Source organism: Bicyclus anynana, chromosome 21, assembly GCF_947172395.1.
Source record: "Bicyclus anynana chromosome 21, ilBicAnyn1.1, whole genome shotgun sequence".
Taxonomy (NCBI): domain Eukaryota; kingdom Metazoa; phylum Arthropoda; class Insecta; order Lepidoptera; family Nymphalidae; genus Bicyclus; species Bicyclus anynana.
Genome location: NC_069103.1, coordinates 7,935,134 through 7,954,880, shown reverse-complemented (window position 1 = coordinate 7,954,880; position 19,747 = coordinate 7,935,134). Strand labels below are relative to the sequence as shown.

General features: G+C 37.9%; 1 protein-coding gene across 1 annotated transcript in view; it reads right to left on the bottom strand.

Moving 5' to 3' along the window:
• Positions 1-19,747, bottom strand: part of LOC112058357 (neuroendocrine convertase 2) — an 84,684-nt gene that overhangs the window by 43,705 nt on the left and 21,232 nt on the right. The window contains exon 2 of the mRNA XM_024099126.2: positions 2,549-2,653. Within this exon, the coding sequence (XP_023954894.1) occupies positions 2,549-2,653 (105 nt within the window). The remainder of the gene's footprint in view (positions 1-2,548; positions 2,654-19,747) is intronic.

Below are 19,747 nucleotides of genomic sequence, written 5' to 3'. Positions count from 1 at the left end.
TTTATAATGACGGCTGAATGTGGCTTTTGATGCTTTCTGTATTCTGAGGGTTTTACCCGTTTAAAACCCGTTCCCGTAGGAATACCAGCATAAAATATAGTCTATGTTACACACTGATAATGTAGCTGTCCATCGATTTTAAAATAAGCTTAGTGATTTGTGCGATAAAACGTATGAAACTGCCTTAGTAATAATGATAGAAGGTATAGACATTTGATATTGCCCGTAACTAGTGGGTTATTACCATCAACAACATCAACCGATGTAATTCTACTGCAGGACTCTGAACAACATGGGGCACATGCGATTTATTTGGACTCGTTTGATGTCCTCAGTCCACCGAGTGCAAGGTCGACCAACACTGCGCTTTCCATCTCTTACCCCACCCACTACTGCCTCTTTAACTGTACTACTCGTTGTACTATACCGGTGACAGGTGAGCAGATTTTCTAATATCTGATTCAATCAGGCACAGATATTTCGATCATAGCTCGCTCCATCACCCACTGAGTGACTCTAAGTCTTTTTATAAGGCCCATACCTTTTGGTAGAAAATATATTTACTGACTTCACTAACACTTGTTGTCTGCTGACACTATACGTTCCGGTCGGTGAAACAACGAGCGGCCATCTTGAAGTCGTTGAAGAACTAATTGCACTCCGTACTTTTATTACTCGGGAAACGTTTTCCCTTAATTACGGCTATTAAATCAAGCCCTGTCTTTTCTTCGTCGGTAGGTACACTAAGAAGATAAACGTGTTCTGCGAGGTACGGATGTGCGTCTGAGAATCTTTGACTGACATCCCGACTCAGGATGATATTATTATGATAAATTCATAGTTAGCTTACAAGAAACATATGTCACATACACCTGGATTTAGTGGAGGGCTGTGTAATTTTCGTCTAGAAGTAGCTGCCCTTTGGGAAAATGAAGTAAAAGGGGAAGACCAAGCTCTTCTTCTGACCAACCAAGTAGGCTAACGATCTGAAACTTGTCAACCCACATTGGAGCGGCTTGGTCGGTCTAAACTGTGTTGGGGAGGTCTTGCCCTATAGTGGGCTGATAATAATGACACCAAGAAGTTGAAAAGTCGCTCGACCCATGACTTAAACCTAAAACTTCGTGATCCAAAACCATAAACGACTGAGCGAGACAACTATACACCTTAAGGGATGGACGTTCACCCGCAGAATAAAGGCCTTTTGCAGGGACTTCCAAACATCACGATCTTCTGCGACTCGCTTGATGTAATCAGTCGAGAGGTCGAATGCGCTTTCTGCTGCGGGGTCGCCATTCCAGCACCTTGGGACCCCAACGACCATCGGCTCTATCTCTATATGCACAAAAATATGTTCCCCGCCCATTGCCACTTCAGCTTCGTGACTCGTTGAGTTATGTTGTCACGGTTCTCCTCATTTCTGATTCGATTAACTTAACTTTGTTAAGGATATTAAACAAATATTATTTACCACAGCGAGAGGATTAAATTTACTCATGTGTAACTAGGTATAATTTGTTAGGGAGTTATTAAGCCCTTAGTTCGCCTCAGGGTGTGCTGAAAATGAACGTTCAAACTAATTAATGTTCGAGTGAAACAACTTTTACCAAAACTGTTGGTAATTACTTATGTAACGTAACGACTATAAGTTGTTACTTCTATATAAATTCAAACATGCTCGTTCAAACAAGGTCGTAAGTTCAAATCCTGGATCAAGCTATTTTTTTTCTCGAGCTATGTAATATTGAGCTATTCTTTCTTCCAAAATTTTTCAGTAGCAGTAGTTAAGTTGGTAGTGTTATTAAGTCCCGGTGCCCCGAAAAGCATGTTAAGCTATCAGTCTTGATCATTACCATTAGATTTCTAGGTTGTACGCTAGCTTAAGAGCTTTAACTATTTCAGAATATAAACTATCGTGAGTGTTATTTATATTAAATTCAAACTCACGCCGCGTTGCACCAGCTCATGAGCTAGGGCGGACGTTGTATCACGTGAGTTTCAGACGTGTTTTAAGCTTTAACTATGTTCTGTGCTGGTTATAGTGATCGTTACAGATCGTCAAACATCTTGTCTTACTAAGCCCGCTAGCCCGCATTGGAGCATCATAGGTCTAAACTCCAAATTCCCTTTCTTATAAGGCGGAAGGCGTAGGACGTTCGTAACATCTACGTACCCTGGTAAAGTCAATCTATCCTGAAAAGTCCGTTTAGCTCCGGATGTAGTTGTGAAGTGTTGATGGGCTGACTGACTGTAGGATCACCTAAAGCGGGTTGGCTAACTAATGGATCACCTGTTGCGGGTAGACGAACTGAAGGATCACCTCATGCGGGTTGATGAACTGAAGAATCACCTAATGCGGGTTGACGAACTGAAGGATCACCTAATGCGGGTTGATGAACTGAAGGATCACCTAATACGGGTTGAAATTCCACCAAAAAAGAGTAATTTCAATGGCTTCATTCCCATGCGCGATCACACCTTCTGGGGTTTTCTGTATTCTGAGATAAAACCGTAAAGTGTCCATTAATATTATAGTCGTGCAACTTACAAGAGGATGTTTTTTTAGCAGTCGGGTATGAGCGATGGCCCGGCGGGGTCGGGCGTGGGGTAACCCGCGGTGCGCGAAGTGCCATTCTGTGTCGGACCCCAAAATCTGTAACAAAAAACATAGATTAACCCCGGCGTAAAGTGATACTAATAAAGCTATCAAATATATCAAGGGCTGACCTAATTTGTAGAAGCAATCGACCGAGAATATCGTTCTACATCAGCCAAGCAAAGGTCAGAGGGTTAGAGTATAGAAAATTTTCCAAGAGATACGTATATACGTGAACTTAGAATATTTTCTGTGGTCATCCTTACAACGTCTTCTGTTTTCAGTAAGCCAAAGTAATAAAAATCTGTAGTTTTTTTTTTCATCCAATAAATAACCATTTATTCTTCATATAATTTAATCTACCAAATGTAATCGGTCTCAATGACGCTCGAGTAACTGCAAATTTAGCATCCCGGGCTCCCCTACTATAATAAACACATGATAAACACACTGTATAAGCCGTATTGTGTGACGTGCTATATATACGTATACATTTACAGTTATTTGTGTTATTTTGGACACAATACGTACTTTATAATTCTGGTGTTTTCTGTATTCTGAGGGTAAAGCTTACTAGCAAGAGTGATATTTAAATGTTTTCTGCTTGACCTACGTCTGCAAAATTAGGGCATGCGAGCAAAATGTTTAGGCTATTATATAAATAAATATTAACCATGTTCTTTTATTTAAACTGTAAAAATATTCCCTTTTCGAATAAAAATAACAGTTAACAATAGTAGAATCTAAGATCTATTAAAAGAGATAACTTAATTAAAGAGAGATCTAATTTTCGATCGGGTTTTGCAAGTCCGATCCCATAACCTAACTATCTATTTATAAATACATATAAATAAATAAATAAGATTAAGGTGCACTCAATCGGCATATCTAAAATAATAATAAAATAATAATACAACCGACTTCAAAAAAACGTACCCACTAAACTAAAAAGTGAAAAAATAAACGTAATATTATTATGTTCTACCTGCTGATTAGTTTGAAAGCTGTGCTAAGCCGGTGTCATGTTAATTTAAGCCGTTTCTGAAAAAAACGCATAAAAGAGCACTACCTGAAATACTTGAAATTGCTTGAATTAATAGCAGCGTCTTCAAACTAATCAGCAGGTAGAACCTCCTCCATTTTGAAGTCGGTTATAAACCCGCTTAAGTGCAGCTTAAGTGCTTAAGTGGTTTGTCTAACTTCGAAATCCTGTACTTGTCTAATTATTTATTTGCTGAAAAATATTGTTCAGAAGTTTTTCTAAAATAAATGAGTGAATGAATTCAAATGAGTTTAGCATTCTAGTATCGAAAAAAACAACAACATAATCGCATTGTACCGAAATTCCAATTTTACAATTGCTGTTAACTTCGATATCATTATTTAGCAGTAAAAAGATTTTACTGCGAAATACCATAAATTCTTTCAATAGAATCCAGAAAATTGTACTATTTGGCCATTTTCCGGTGAAATGCTCAATAAAGCATTCGCAAGGGAAGGAGGAATTTGCTCGTTCAACTGTAACTCGGAGAATTCCGCTATCAGCAATGCCGTACATTTTATCGATACTTATATTATAAAGAGTGAAATCAAAGCGAATCAAACTCAGGTTAGTTTACAAGCACTTCCGAAACGTCAAAGTTGATTATTTGTAAAGACTCTACCACCGCTTTGTAGGTAAAAATAAAGATTGTGAATTTATGAGGTTGTAGGAGGTAATCTTTAGAAAATTCATTAACAAATAGAAAACCACGTTATTTATGAGTGTCATAGGCTATATAATTTATACCCAAATTCCCACGGGAACAAAATCTACGCGGGTAAGTAAGTTTCTGATAAATTCAGTGCCGCATTGAGTTTGTTAATAAAGGATATAGTTAGCTCTGCTTTAGATGGAGGAAACAACGGAGAGAACAAATTCAATTTACTCAACAATAGCAAAAGTTAGATACCAGAAGTGCCCACGCTGCCAGCTATGTTAATAAGATAGTAAAATTATAAACTTAACCGTGTTGAAACAGAACAATACAACACTGGGTTTATGTTCTTGTGAAATGTACACTAGTAAATTAACTAGGTATATCTGAAGATTTTTATTTAATAAATAGTAATACAACAATTATATATATTTTATATAATAAATATTCTTACAACAAATTTATGGTTTACACAAAGTTTATAAGAAACTAGCTGACTTACGCACGGTTTTACTCGCGTGGTTATCGTTCCCGTAAGAAAACGTTGATAATATATAAACTATAGCCTTCCTCGGTAAATGGGCTATCTAACTATCAAAGATTTTTTCAAATCGCACCAGTAGCTCCTGAGATTAGGGCGTTCAATCAAACAAACGCTTCAGCTTTATATATTAGTATAGAGTATAGATTTGATCATGACAATATTTTTCGTAGAGCAAGTTGTATGATGTGATATCGACCTTCATCTGCTGCATCATTATCATCGTTTTTAACGGCTCATAACATAGCCAGGCCCAGGGGCATAGCTACCGCCGTATCAATGATACGGTGTCCCGTACCCCAAGCGTGAAACCCTTACGTACCCTTACGTGTTAAAGTAAAAATTAGTAAAATGTAATCTATAATGTCACTTAGTATGTGCTTCCCGGAAAAAATCATATAAAAATCTGCCTATAGAGTTTCACTTTAGAACAACAAAACAACAAAAAACAAAATAACAAAAATCAAAAAAGCAATATTTTTTCCGGAATAAGCGTGCAAAAAAATTCAACATCCTAAATAGGTTAAATGACTGTCATATTTATTTAAGACAATCATTTTTATTTCTTTTGTGAGATATCTGTAAACACACACACACACACACACACACACACACACACACACCACACACACACACACACACAGATACATACAGGAGCTAGCTGTCAACGATGGTCATAGCTCCGCGTTAAAATAGTTTTTAAAAATATTATAATGGTGTTAACTGTAAAGTTTAACAGTTAAATATAATTTATGAAGTGTTAAAATACTGAAAAAACGTTTGTGAACATCAAAGTGGCCGTGAACTACCGAATATCAGTGTTTTTGTCCATCAGTTTTCTAAAGCTAAGTGTACTTTTATATTCATTGGCATGCGAGAAACAACCAATATTCATTGTTATTTTACATCTATTTCATCTCATGTTTAGTATAAAAGTGCAAAAGTGATAATTTTTTGGCAAAACAATACTTTTCTAATGTTTCGCAATGTAAATTTTTCATATATTAGTGACTCATAAACATCTGTCAAATGCATAAAACTTTTACCCTCATACGGAATTCTTGTATTATCAATAGTGAGAGATAAGTTCGCCATCTATTAATAAGAGCATTTGGCGTCGGCGGTAAACGCCGGAACTTAACCCGCGGGGTGGGTGGATCGAATCCTGTCTCGGACGTAGGCTTTTTATCAATTTATATAATTTTTCTAAAGAGGTTTTAACAAAATTATAATGACTAGCAAGTCGAACGGCTGTGCTAGCAAAATTAAACAATAAAAACTGTGAGCGATATTTCACTGGTTACTCGTGGGACCACAATGATAAAAACAAACAAAAAACCAAATGATGTAACGAAAGGAGGAAACAACGGGCAACACGCCCAACAAGCAGCCGAACATACAAGTGCTGATACGAAGAGGACGCAGGCTTGGGAACAACTCCAGAAGCTGATAACTGAGCTTCATGAGTTTGTACAACCTAAGATAAATGTCCACAAGGAGATTAAAAGCAAGGTAGCCAGCATTGGTATTGCTTACAAAAGGTTAAAAACAATAGAAGACGAGCGAGTTAGCTACCAAGGGCCTGATGTCTCGGCTTCCGAAACAATAAACAAACCAACATCACCTCGCAGAAGAACCGTTACAGAGACGACATCTACAGTGGGCACTGAAATAAATACAGACTGTGAATCGTTACCTGAGGCCAATCGCGAGATCCGCAAAGCCAAGCGGAGAAAACCAACATCACCAGAAGAGACCAATGAGAAGAAAAAGAGGAAGGAGGCGGAAGCAACTCCTCTCATGAAGGAAACAACGCAGCCCCTCGACAGGAAAATATCAGACTGGCAAACGGTCTTAACAAGAAAGGAGAAAAAGCTGCAACACAAGAGGCAACAAACACCAGTTAACAGGCCTAATGCGCTGATTGTCCGACCAAAAGAAAAGTCTAAATACGCTGAGATTCTAAGTCGAGTCAAGAAAGATGTACCTGATGAACAAGTTCGAGCCTCGGTCGACAAGATACGCAGAACAGCTACTGGGGACCTGCTGATTATTCTCACAAAAGAGAATACAGATAGAGGACAGAACCTGCAAAAAACTATTAATAATATCCTCGGGGATGACGCACAAGTTATTAGTAAAGGGTCTGAAGAAGATCTTGAAATCAGGGACCTTGATGAAATGACCACGAAGGAGGAAATTCTTGAAGCGTTACAGAAGGTCATCGGAGTAAGAGGTGAAATCACCCTGGGTGACATAAAGTCGCTGCGCAAATCATATGGGGGTACCCAAACTGCGTTGCTGACATTGGCAACACCAATAGTGAAGCAAATATTGGGAGAAAACGACAAGATCAGGATTGGTTGGGTAAATTGTCGAATAAGAACAGTGGAGAGACCCATCAAGTGTTTTAGGTGCTGGCACTACGGGCATCTCGCTACTAACTGCAAGGCCAAGGTTGACAGATCCAATCAATGTGCAAAGTGCGGAGAAGAAGGCCACAAAGTCGCTACTTGCAAAAATGAAGCTCGATGCACTATTTGTGTTGAAAAGGGCACCATTGAGAACTACGCACACATTGCCGGGAGTAGCAGATGCCCAACCTATAGAGAGGCACTCAAGAAGGTTCAGAAAAAACAAAAATGATTAAAATACTACAGATAAATCTGAACCATTGTGAGGATGCGCATGATTTGCTTATGCAAACAGTGTGCGAGCTGAAACCAGACCTTGCATTAATCTCAGAGCCCTACAGACACCTCACTGCTAAGCCCTGGGAAACGGATAGCACCTCAAAAGCCGTCATCTGGGCCTGTGGGAAGTACCCATTTCAGAGCGTAGTCAATGTTCAGGAAGCTGGTTTTGTGGTGGCAAAGCTGGAAGGAATATATTTCTACAGCTGTTATGCTCCGCCCAGTCTTTCACTCAACGAATTCTTGGACTTCCTGGACCGACTTACTGCAGATGCAAAACAACACTCTTGCGTGGCAATAGCCGGAGATTTTAACTCTTGGGCAATAGACTGGGGCAGTAAAAAGACAAATGCACGAGGAGAAGCTTTACTGGAAGCCATGTCTACTCTCGACGTAGTTTTGCTGAATAAAGGAAATAAACCAACATTTACTAGAGGTGACTCGTCGTCGATAGTAGATCTCACATTTGTCAGCGGCAGTCTCGTTAAGGGGAGCTATTCCTGGGAGTTAATGGACTTGTACACAGCCAGTGACCACAGCGTCTACATTATATGGGAATTAGAAGTAAGCCGAAACAACAAAAAGGTCCACAAGAAAACGAATTCCATTGGCTGGAAAGTGAGTACCTTTGATCCCGACACCTTCAAAATAGCTATGGATTGCAGCCTAATTGCCGACGGAAATGCTGAAAAGAAGGTGGAAGAGATGATGAACCGAGTAACGGTAGCCTGTGACGCTAGCATGCCTCGGAAACGCAAATTCAATCAGTTTCCACCAGTCCACTGGTGGAATGACCACATCGCAGCTCTCCGAAAAGAATGCCTTACTAAAAGAAGGGCATCACAGCGCTGCAGTAACCGACCAAACTATAAGGAACTGGTAGCAGATTATAAGAAAGCACGCCTTATGCTAAACAAAGCTATAAAACTTAGCAAAAGACAATGCTGGAGAGAGCTAATTGATACCATAGAGAATGACCCGTGGGGTAGACCGTATAAGGCTGTCATGACTCAACTTAAATACCAATCAATGCCATCCCCCACGTGTCCGAAACTCTTAGAAACTATTGTAACAACACTGTTTCCCCAACAAGAAGAACTTAAAAACCGGACAGCCCAGTATAAGATAGGAGAAATCCCTTTGATCACAAAAGAGCAATTGATGGAAGTGTGCAGTAAGGTTGGGAATACAAAAGCACCAGGCTTGGATGGAATCCCAAATATAGCCCTTAAGGAAGCCATCAAAGCGGCACCACAATTGTTCTTAGGGGTTTACAACGCGTGCCTTATAGAGGGTATCTTTCCTCAAAAATGGAAACGACAGAGGTTAGTCTTGAGTTTATTAAGGTTATACATGTAGTATAAATAAGAGTCACAGTGGAATTGCTAAGTTTTATTAAAACAATCAGAGCTAATTTACATTTTGCGTGTTCCCTATCGCAGAGCTGGCGGAAAGAGTGATTGTCACAGACAATATATTATAAACTAAGATGACATTGACAATTGACATTAATAGGTACACTATGGTTGTGAGTGCAGACAGATAATTATAAAATAATTAAGATTAGCAATATATTAATATTGCCTGCCCAATTGCAATTATCACTTTACAACACTTCCCCTCATGCGTAACATGAGAACAAATCTCTACAATGCAGGATTATACAAAACATAAAAATTAACAACTCAGGTTAATAACAAAAATAATCTCTACATTGCCCATCTCATATCTAGCATGATAGTATAAGTGGTACAACAGACTCACAATTATAAGGATACCAATACTCACAAGAACAGATGCCTATGATTCTACATCTTTCATACCCAAGTCATTAACAAAACCTAAAAATTTATGATTAGTTAAAGGTTTTGTAAACATGTCAGCTAACATTTTTTCAGTGGGTAAATAGCTGACTGTGACATCCGTTTTTCTAATAAAATCCTTAACAAAATGGTAACGAAGGTCAATGTGCTTTGTCTTCTTGTGGCAATATTCATTGGTTTCAAGCAATTTGATTGCACTTTGATTATCACTAAAGATTCGACAATTAAAATGTTTCACAAAAATTTCATACAAGAAATTTCTAAGAAAACACACTTCTTTGCATGAATCACTTAGGGCTAAGTACTCGGCTTCAGTACTTGAAAGCGCAATACATCGCTGTTTGCGCGACTCCCAATGCACAGTAGAGCCGCCAATTTTAACTATATATCCACTATAAGACCGTCTGTCTACGACATCATTGGCCCAGTCGGCATCTGCAAAAACTGTTAAATCAAAAGTACCAGATTTAACGAAAACTAATTTCTTATCTTTAGTGCCATTTAAATATCTTAATATTCTTTTTGCAGCCAGCCAATGATCTCGTGTAAATGCAGTATTAAATTGGCTTAAATGACTAAGAGCATAAGTAATATCAGGCCTTGAACATACTGACAAATACATTAAGCTTCCAATCAACTCTCGATATGGATACATACTATCCTCTACAATATTGTTACATGAGCCTTTTTCCAACTTATTAGCAACCATAGGTGTAGAGGCACTCTTACAATTTGTCATACCAAAACGCTTTAATAACTTGTTAATATAGTCTGATTGGTCAAATGTTATAGTCCCATTGGCTCTATCTCTATGTATTTTCATACCCAAACAATTTTTTAAAATGCCTAGGCGTTTAACACTAAATTCAGATTCTAGCAAGTCATACAAGTTTTCCTTATCCTTAGAACTATTACTAAAGATATAAAAGTCATCAACATATAATGCCAGAATCGTTAATTGCTTGTTATTTCTTTTTATATAAACACATGGCTCACATCTATTTTGTACATAACCATTGTTAGTCAACAAAACGTTTACACTATTATTCCACAGCCTACTTGCCTGTTTAAGGCCATATAAACATTTCTGTAACAAACAAACTTTAGTCTTATCATATGAGAACCCTAAAGGCTGTTCCATATAAATAATTTCATCAAGACTACTATGTAAGAAGGCTGTGTTTACGTCCACATGTTCTATGTCCATATTTAATTCATTAGCAATACAAAACAAAATTCTAAGAGAAGTATGACGTACTACCGGTGAAAAAGTTTCAGAGTAGTCAACACCCGGTTTTTGACTAAAACCTCTTGCCACAAGACGTGCTTTATATTTTGTACTGTTACCTGACTCATCAGATTTTAATTTATAAACCCATTTGGAACTAACTATATTGCAGTTCTTTGGTCTATCAACTAATTGCCAAACATTATGTTTTATTAAAGAATTATATTCATCACGCATTGCTGTGAGCCAACAATCTCTATTAGGACTTGCCATTGCCTCATCATAAGATTGAGGTTCATCATAGATAAACCATTGACAAAGAAAAGATACATCTGATGAATCAGATAAGTCATAATCTTTATACCTATCTGGCTTTTTATTCCGAGTGGAACGAACCAGTCGTTCGCAACTGGTACTGGGAACCTGTAGCACTAAATCTTCCCCTCGAACGATAGTCTCGTTCCATACCATTGCATCTGACTGATTACTGTCTCTTTCACTCAGCACACTCTCCTCAGCACTTTGGAAGGAAGATTCCCCTGAAACTGGAGACAAAAATTCATTATTCCGCTCAGATTGACTAGAATTAATGACCATGTCATTTTCATGATTGCATGGACTATTGCTTTGCAAATCCATGTTATTTTCATTTGGACCTATGCTTTGCATATCCACATTATTATTAATATTTCTATTTTCAGTTGGAACCATGCTTTGCAAATCCAAACCTGAATAATTTTCATTTATAGGGTTGCTTTGCATACCTATATTATTATAAATAAAATTATTATTATTACTACTATCACAGTGTATCATTGTATTATCACAGTGGTTTAAGAAATGGTTTTCAAAAAATATTACATTTCTGGAAACAATTATCTGCTTAGGGTTAGTGGGGTCAATCAATCTATAGCCCTTAGTGTTCTCACAATATCCTACAAAGATGCAAGATCTTGATTTAGAATCAAGCTTATCTCTTTTTACCTGTGGAATAAGTGTCATAGCTAGACAACCAAAAACACGTAAATGGCTCAGGTTGACTTTGTTACCTGTCCATGCCTCCTCTGGAGTTTTATTGGGAACTGCTGCTGTAGGGCTTCTGTTCTTAAGATATATAGCTGTAATTACAGCTTCTCCCCAATACTCTTTAGGAAGACTAGCTTCACGAAGCATACAGCGAACTTTCTCAAAAAGTGTCCGGTTAAGTCTCTCAGAGACACCATTTTGAGACGGACTATAAGGAGCAGTAGTTTGATGAACTATACCCTCACTCTGTAAATATTTAGAGAAATAAGCACTGCAATACTCTCCACCCCTATCAGTTCGCAGACATTTTATAGAAAACCCAGTTTGCTTTTCAACAGTTGCTTTAAAATATTTAAATTTGGACAAAACTTCGGATTTATATTTTAATAAATAGCCATATGTTTTTCTAGAAAAATCATCGGTAAACGTTACCAGATATCTAGACTCACCCAGACTACATACAGGCATCGGACCACACACATCAGAATGAACAAGCTCCAACAACTGCTTGGAACGTTTTGCTTCACCCCTAGGAAAACTTTGCACTGCTTGCTTCCCCTCAACGCATGTTACACACTTGTTAGTGATTGCACCATGCTGAGTCGAGTGAATATTAACACCAAAAGCGAGTTTACAGAGAACACTTACCCCATGATGACTCAAATGTCCAAGCCGCTTATGCCATAAGCACAAGTCAGGTGTAACTTTGGCATTTTCCGTTGTGTCAAGCGAACTTTGTGGCTGGGACACAGTATTCACATTGGTTACAGCTAAAGACTGCTCCTGTGAATCATATAAAACATTGTCCAAAATATAAATACCCCCCTGTCTGGTGGCAGATACAACAAGAACTTCCCCTTTGAAAACATAACATTTAGTATTATTAAATTTAACAGACAAAGCCTTCTCACATAATTTATATACACTAATTAAATTTGTTGAGAGGTCAGGTACATATAAAACGTCTGTAACTAATTGTGTCTTGTTATTTTTCATAGGAATCTTAACACTACCGTAACCTAGACATCTTAAGGTTGTACCATCAGCAACTTGTACAGTTCTATCACAATTTGTAATATAACTAAACCACTTTATTTCTTTACACATGTGCATAGACGCGCCTGAATCCACAATCCAGTCCTTGTTCTCGAAGACACCAAAACAGTTGGCCACCAATGCTGTTGTTGTGTTGCCTCGCTGTTCTTTCTTGTATTTAAAACATTTTGATTTTTTGTGTCCACTGCGTTGGCAAAAATCACAAACAGGTACCTTTTTAGCCTTACGGTATTGTTGCTTTGACAAAAGGGCCATATCGTCTCTGCTTTCAGTCCTTCGTCGACGTTCTTCTTCTTGCAACAACCTGGTTCGTACTAAATCACTGGATATTATACCTGTGTAGGCAACCGCTTCGAGACTGGAAACTATTATATCATATTCTTGTGGAAGGCCGCTTAAAATTATCTCCGCCACTTCAGCATCCTCTATGGTACGACCAATATCTACCAATTGTTGTACAAGAGTGGTAATATGTTCAAAGTATTTCTCCATACTATTAAAATCGGCATATGAAGCGTGATGTAATAGTCTCAACAATGCGACACGCCTCCCGAATCCTTTGTCTTCAAAGACTGAGCTTAATTTGTTCCACGCTTGCTTTGCTGTAGTAACATTCCGTATATATTGCACACATATAGGTTTAACAGATAAACTTATACGAGCGAGCGCGCGTAAATCCTTTGCAGGATCGACAGGCTCAGCTCCTTCAACACAAGACCACAAATCTTCTATGATGAGTAAGTGACGCATGTTAAATTTCCAGATTACATAATTACTCACGCCTTCTAGCTTTTCATGATGCAGATATCCACTCGCAACAGGATTCGCAGAAGCCATTTTTGATGAGCTCTGGTGACAATGGGTGACAACGTGTTACCACGCGGTCCACGCAGTAGATGTATTTTCTCAAAATTTTCACCAAATCTTGTAAATCGCGTGATCGGCCTATAACCTCTTGAGTTTATTAAGGTTATACATGTAGTATAAATAAGAGTCACAGTGGAATTGCTAAGTTTTATTAAAACAATCAGAGCTAATTTACATTTTGCGTGTTCCCTATCGCAGAGCTGGCGGAAAGAGTGATTGTCACAGACAATATATTATAAACTAAGATGACATTGACAATTGACATTAATAGGTACACTATGGTTGTGAGTGCAGACAGATAATTATAAAATAATTAAGATTAGCAATATATTAATATTGCCTGCCCAATTGCAATTATCACTTTACAACAGTTAGTACTTCTCCCTAAAGGAAAGAAACCGCCGGACGATCCATCAACTTATCGTCCACTTTGCATGTTGGATACAGCGGGCAAAATACTTGAAAGTATCATTCATAGAAGGATCGAAGCGATAGTCGAACCTCAACTTTCTGGCAACCAATACGGATTCCGAAAAGGACGCTCCACTTTGGATGCGATCGACATTGTCGTTAATATAGCGGAAAAAGCAATTGCTGGAACCAGATGGAATCGAGGAGCGAAGAAATACTGTCTAGTGGCAACGCTGGACATTAAAAACGCGTTTAACTCTGCCAACTGGAACTGCATCATGACAGCTCTCACTGAAATGAATGTTCCAGGATACCTACAGAAAATGGTAAGAAGCTACTTCAAGGACAGATTGCTAAAATACGATACGGAGTCTGGCCAGAAAGAATACAAAATCACTGGAGGAGTACCTCAAGGTTCTGTCCTGGGACCATTACTGTGGAATATTATGTACGATGGATTACTCAGACTAATATTGCCAAGAGAAGTCAATCTGGTGGCATACGCAGATGATGTAGCTTTAGTGATCGTTGCAAAACATATTGAAGAGATCAACCTGGCGTTTGATACTGCCTTCGAAAAAATCAACTGTTGGATGGACACAGTTGGCTTGAAGTTAGCTGAACACAAGACAGAGGCAGTTCTCATCACTAGCAGGAAGCAACTCGAAACTATCACACTGCGTGTCGGAGTACATGAAATTATATCTCAACCGTTCATCCGTTACCTGGGAGTGATGATTGACGCTCGTCTGAGCTTCAAACAGCAAGCTGAACACGTAGGTGCCAAAGCGTCGGTGGTAAGAGCAGCTTTATCACGCCTGATGCCTAATATTGGAGGTCCGAAACAGAAGAGGAGGACACTACTGTCATCTGTGGTCACATCTGTCCTCACATATGGAATCTCCATATGGGGTGATACACTCCGTATACAAGCATCACGGAGAAAACTCGTGCCAATATACCGACTGAGTGCTTTGAGAGTAGTTAGCGCTTTTCGCACGGTGTCTGATGATGCAGCATGCGTAATTGCTGGAATGTTGCCAATCGAAGAACTTGCAGAAGAACGAAAAGCTCTTTACCATCGAAAATCATCAAGAAACCAGAGCACTGAAGAAATAAAATGTGAAGAACGCCGCAACAGCAGGAGGCGATGGCAAAAAAGGTGGGATAATTCTGAAAATGGCAGGTGGACGTATCGCCTTATTCCCAAACTAGATGTCTGGCTAGACCGCAAGCATGGAGAAGTCAATTATTACCTAACACAGATGATCTCAGGGCATGGGTGTTTTCGTGAATACCTGTATAAACACAAGCACAATACATCCCCGAAGTGCCCGTCCTGTTCCGGAGTCAACGAAGACGCAGAACACGTATTTTTCACGTGTCCTAGGTTTGATACACCACGCAATGCCTGGGAGAATATTCTGAAACACAGAAGTAGGCCAGAATATGTAATTAAAGACATGACGTCGTCGAAGGAAGCCTGGGAGGCAACAAGCGTGTTTGCGACAGAAGTTCTTCAGGAACTTCGCCGCATTGAAAGATCCGAAGCATTAAGTACCTGAAGAAGCAGTAGCGCAAGACCCTCTCCCCGCGAAGTAATGCCTAACGGCGGGTCCGCGGGGGTCACAGAGGCCGAAGACCAGAGGAGGAGGTTTTTTAGTCGGTAGTGGTTACCCGAGCCCGACTTACCGGGGCAGACCATCAAGCCCTGATGATACGTAAATGTATTTTTCCGAAACCTCTGAGGAAAAAAAAAAAAAAAAAAAAAAAACACACACACCCCCCAAATTATATCAGAAAAATGTAGAGGCTAATAACAGTTGACTGGATTTCGTTAGCATTAGAGAAAAATGTGAAAAGTTTTTTTTATAAATCACTACAACAACTAATCCAATCTTTCCTCTTTATATTAGATTATATGTATAGGTGTAATACCATAAAGATAATAAGATAATAATATTAATAACACTAAATGAAATAAGCATTTAATACAGATGCCCTAGGTCGTAAATTTGCGAAGTCAAAACAAATCCTAAGATCTCTTAACAGCTTTCCATCGCGTTTCAGCATAAAACGCCGTATATTACGTACTTCCGTCTACAGCAATTTCTTCTAATTTCTCTATACCACGTCTGAACAGCGTACAAACGAATAGCTACTTTATTACCGAGCAGTAAAGTCCAAGTGGCTATTACTTTTATAGCCAATACGTGCTGAAATTGTGAAAACACTTAGCGTAAACGTTGTTTTGACGAATATTTTTACGCGAGCTGAATACAAATTACCCTTAGAAGTAACAAGGAGACTTAGTCTGACAAAGGCTTTAGATAATTAAGATAAATTGAGACGAACGTAATTGGAATTTCGTCTCCGGAGATTACAGCGTATAAATAGACCATTTGTGCCTATTTAGTAGTTTTCGTTAGTAATAACACGGCCTTCGGGGATGTTGAGATAAATAATCGCAAATTGACAATCATGGCCTTGCTCTATCAGGGGCGTCGAACATCGCCTACATTGTTTTTTTTCATCATAATTTTCATGAATACGTCCATAAAGTTGTGGGTATATTTTATAGAAAGAAGCAATTAAAAAAAAATAAAAAACAGAGGATAATGGTCTTCCAATTTATGTCTAATAAAAATTTGCCTTTGTGCTCCAACATATATATTTATATATGATGACGCCAACGTATGCTTCGAAAGTGGACTGTATTTGGGATTTAAGATGTGATATGGCAGGACTCTGACAGGAACCAGACGGGAATAATAAGGCACATACCTTTGATATCCACTCGCGTTTCCAGCCGACTTCGAGAAGATGACCGGCCAACCACTGGTTTATGAAGACGTCGCCATATATATGATTGCTCGAGGAATGCAGCAATTAAGAAACCCCGAGACAAATGGAAAGTACAGTTTAGGCACACAATTACACTTTTATATAATGTTCACACTGAACGGATGGCTTATAGCATCACCATCCCGAAATGCACTTCGCGTTCACACGTGGCATACTCGATAGTACTTAACGGCTTATATCATCACCGCGGTAGGTTTCGTACTGACTGCGCGGCCATAACATAATGTCCACGCAGTGTTGCTAGCCACAATATGGTGTGGCCAGTATATATTGTGCCTTATTTTAAGGTAAGGTTAGGGACTTCAGGTTTAATGGTTTAGGAACAGGTAAGGAATATAAGGATATAAACGCTGGCGTAACCAATATATATATATTATATCCATGGTATAATCTCTTTTTCCCGTACTGAATAAATATAACAGGATATAATCAATATCTTCATTTCAAATAAATTCAGCCAAATCGGTTCAATACTTACGACGTGGAGGAGTAAACAGGAGTAGACAATACTATTTTAGTGATCAGTAAAAATTAAATTCATTTACTCAACATAAATGAATTTGAAGTCAAAAAGCAATTTGTAATAAGCAACTAGAGCGAAGCGAAGTTCATAATAAGACAATTATCGTAGAGCCTTTATTATATCTCTAAACGAAATGGAGAAGTGGTCGTTTATTCCACAAATAAGTAATAGTCCGTGTAACTGCCTCCTTTAAGATAACACTGGGCGTAATAATAATAGCCCGCCAACAAGCGTCGGAATAACAATTAACCATCGACAATACACACGACACCAGATAGAATATCGTCTTTCTTTTGTTCCTTCACAAAAGTCGTGGGAGAAAATGCGCATCTAAAATAAGAAAATGTTTTCTGTCTGCAATGCCTCCTATTACAGCTCTGAGGACAAATTAAAATACTCTTTTTACTTAAGAAAAGGTTTGGATAAAGTGATAGCGAAATCGTATACTGGCTATATTGGACATTGGTATTTCGTTATACGGTATTGGTATAACTGTTTTAGACTCCCTTTTTTCGTATTTGAGATAGGAAATAGGAAAAGTTAATCCACAAATCGGTATTCTTACAATATTGAAAGATTTTTTGAAACACATTATCTTATGTAGTGATTATAGATATAAAATATGTTTATTGTTTTATTAAGTATAAGAATTAGCAGTTGCCCTAGATTTCATCTAAGACATGAGTCGAATGACGTTTTTATTTAGATAACAACAATTTATAACTAACTATACATATAAAGATAAACTTATGAGTGATATACTGGATTTTTCATTCTCACTTTTATTCGCTATAACCGCATTTAAGTTTTATTTACGGGAAAAGATAGCTTTGTCCTTCTCTGCGGTATAATTCATCTTCATACAAAAAGTAGTGAGAATTGTTGAGAGAACACCACATTTGTTGTGATCTTCTCTCGTGTAATTTACGTTCAAATGCAGGAAAAGTCAATTCTGTGATTGAATTTGGAACTTTATTATATATTTGAATTGCCATACAAAAGGCATTTCTTTTATACAGAACGAGTCTCATTCTTGGCACAAGTAGTTTTTTTTTGTGTCTTGGTTCAGTATGATATATTAACCATTGACCACGAGTTCTAAAATTTTCAGGATTTTCTTTACAAATGAATTTTGAATTACATCAGGTGGCGTCGTAGTCAAAGGGCTAACTTTTTTTAATAATTTGTTTATATGTCCTATTTTAAATCAAAATATAAAAAAATGGACAATCTCAATCTATCAATCAGATCTCTTACCTCGCCTTGTTTCATAACCAAATAGATTAACCACTAAATAAAACGAACGAAGCAAGTAAAAGATAGATCGATAGAAGTCTTCATTGCCCAAAAAAGAAATCAAAGTGACACAAGAAAACACAAAAGAAAAATGCACAAAGACGGTCTTATCGCTTCAAAACACAATTATAATATATATTTCTATTGTGCACTATTTTAATAACTTTCTGTTTTGAGAAACAAATAAATATGTAAATACATGAAAGCAAAGCAGATTACTTGCAAGCGACATCATTAAGAAACTCCGAGGAAGATTCGTTCTAAGAAAACGCCGAGTTATTATTTTTATGAAAGTAATCTACAAAAGGATCCCTATTTACGTCAAGTTCATGGTCGTCTGTCAGCTGCGTGGAGGGAAGAAAGGTTGAAGAGGGCATTATTCATTTGCCGTTGCTGTGTCAAATGATAACAGGATGTTTTCTGGAAATAACTTGCTTGATATATTATTATAGAACAATGAACTGTTATTTTCTTTTATCACGACGCAAAATTATTATTATTATTTATTCTTTATTAGCGGACGCCCGCATCTTCGCCCGCGTGGAATCCAGTTTTTCACAAATCCCACGGGAACCATATATTTTTCTGGGATGAAATTAGCCTATGTGTAAATCTATTTTCCATTACAAGTTTCAGCCAAATCGCTTCAGTAGCCGCAGCTCAAATGAGGAACAAACATACCCACTTACAAAACAGAAGCAATACGAGTAGAATGCATTGAAGCAGTCTGGTCTAGCTACACATCCCTTCTGTTATAAGAAAGGAGTTCTGGTCCAGGTCCTGTAGTAAGTCCTTAAAATTGAACTAGTAATGATGATGACGAAAAATTAAATGTACCAAAGGCGACTTTATCGGTTTTCGATCTCTTGATTTTCAATTTGAAAACATTCTTATTGACAGATCAAGACTAAGAGTCAGAGATCTATAAGCTAATTTTTCGTAAGTTTCTCGTCATCCCGATGAGATGATCAACTTTTTAAGTTTCGAAATTTTTTGATTTTGGTAGCAAATGAAGTTACCAGGAAATTCAAATTTCAGAGCGTCGGCACGAGATAATGTACCACGCAATTTGTAGGAAAACGTGGCTGTTAAATTGTATAACTATTAATTATTAAGCAACAGTAA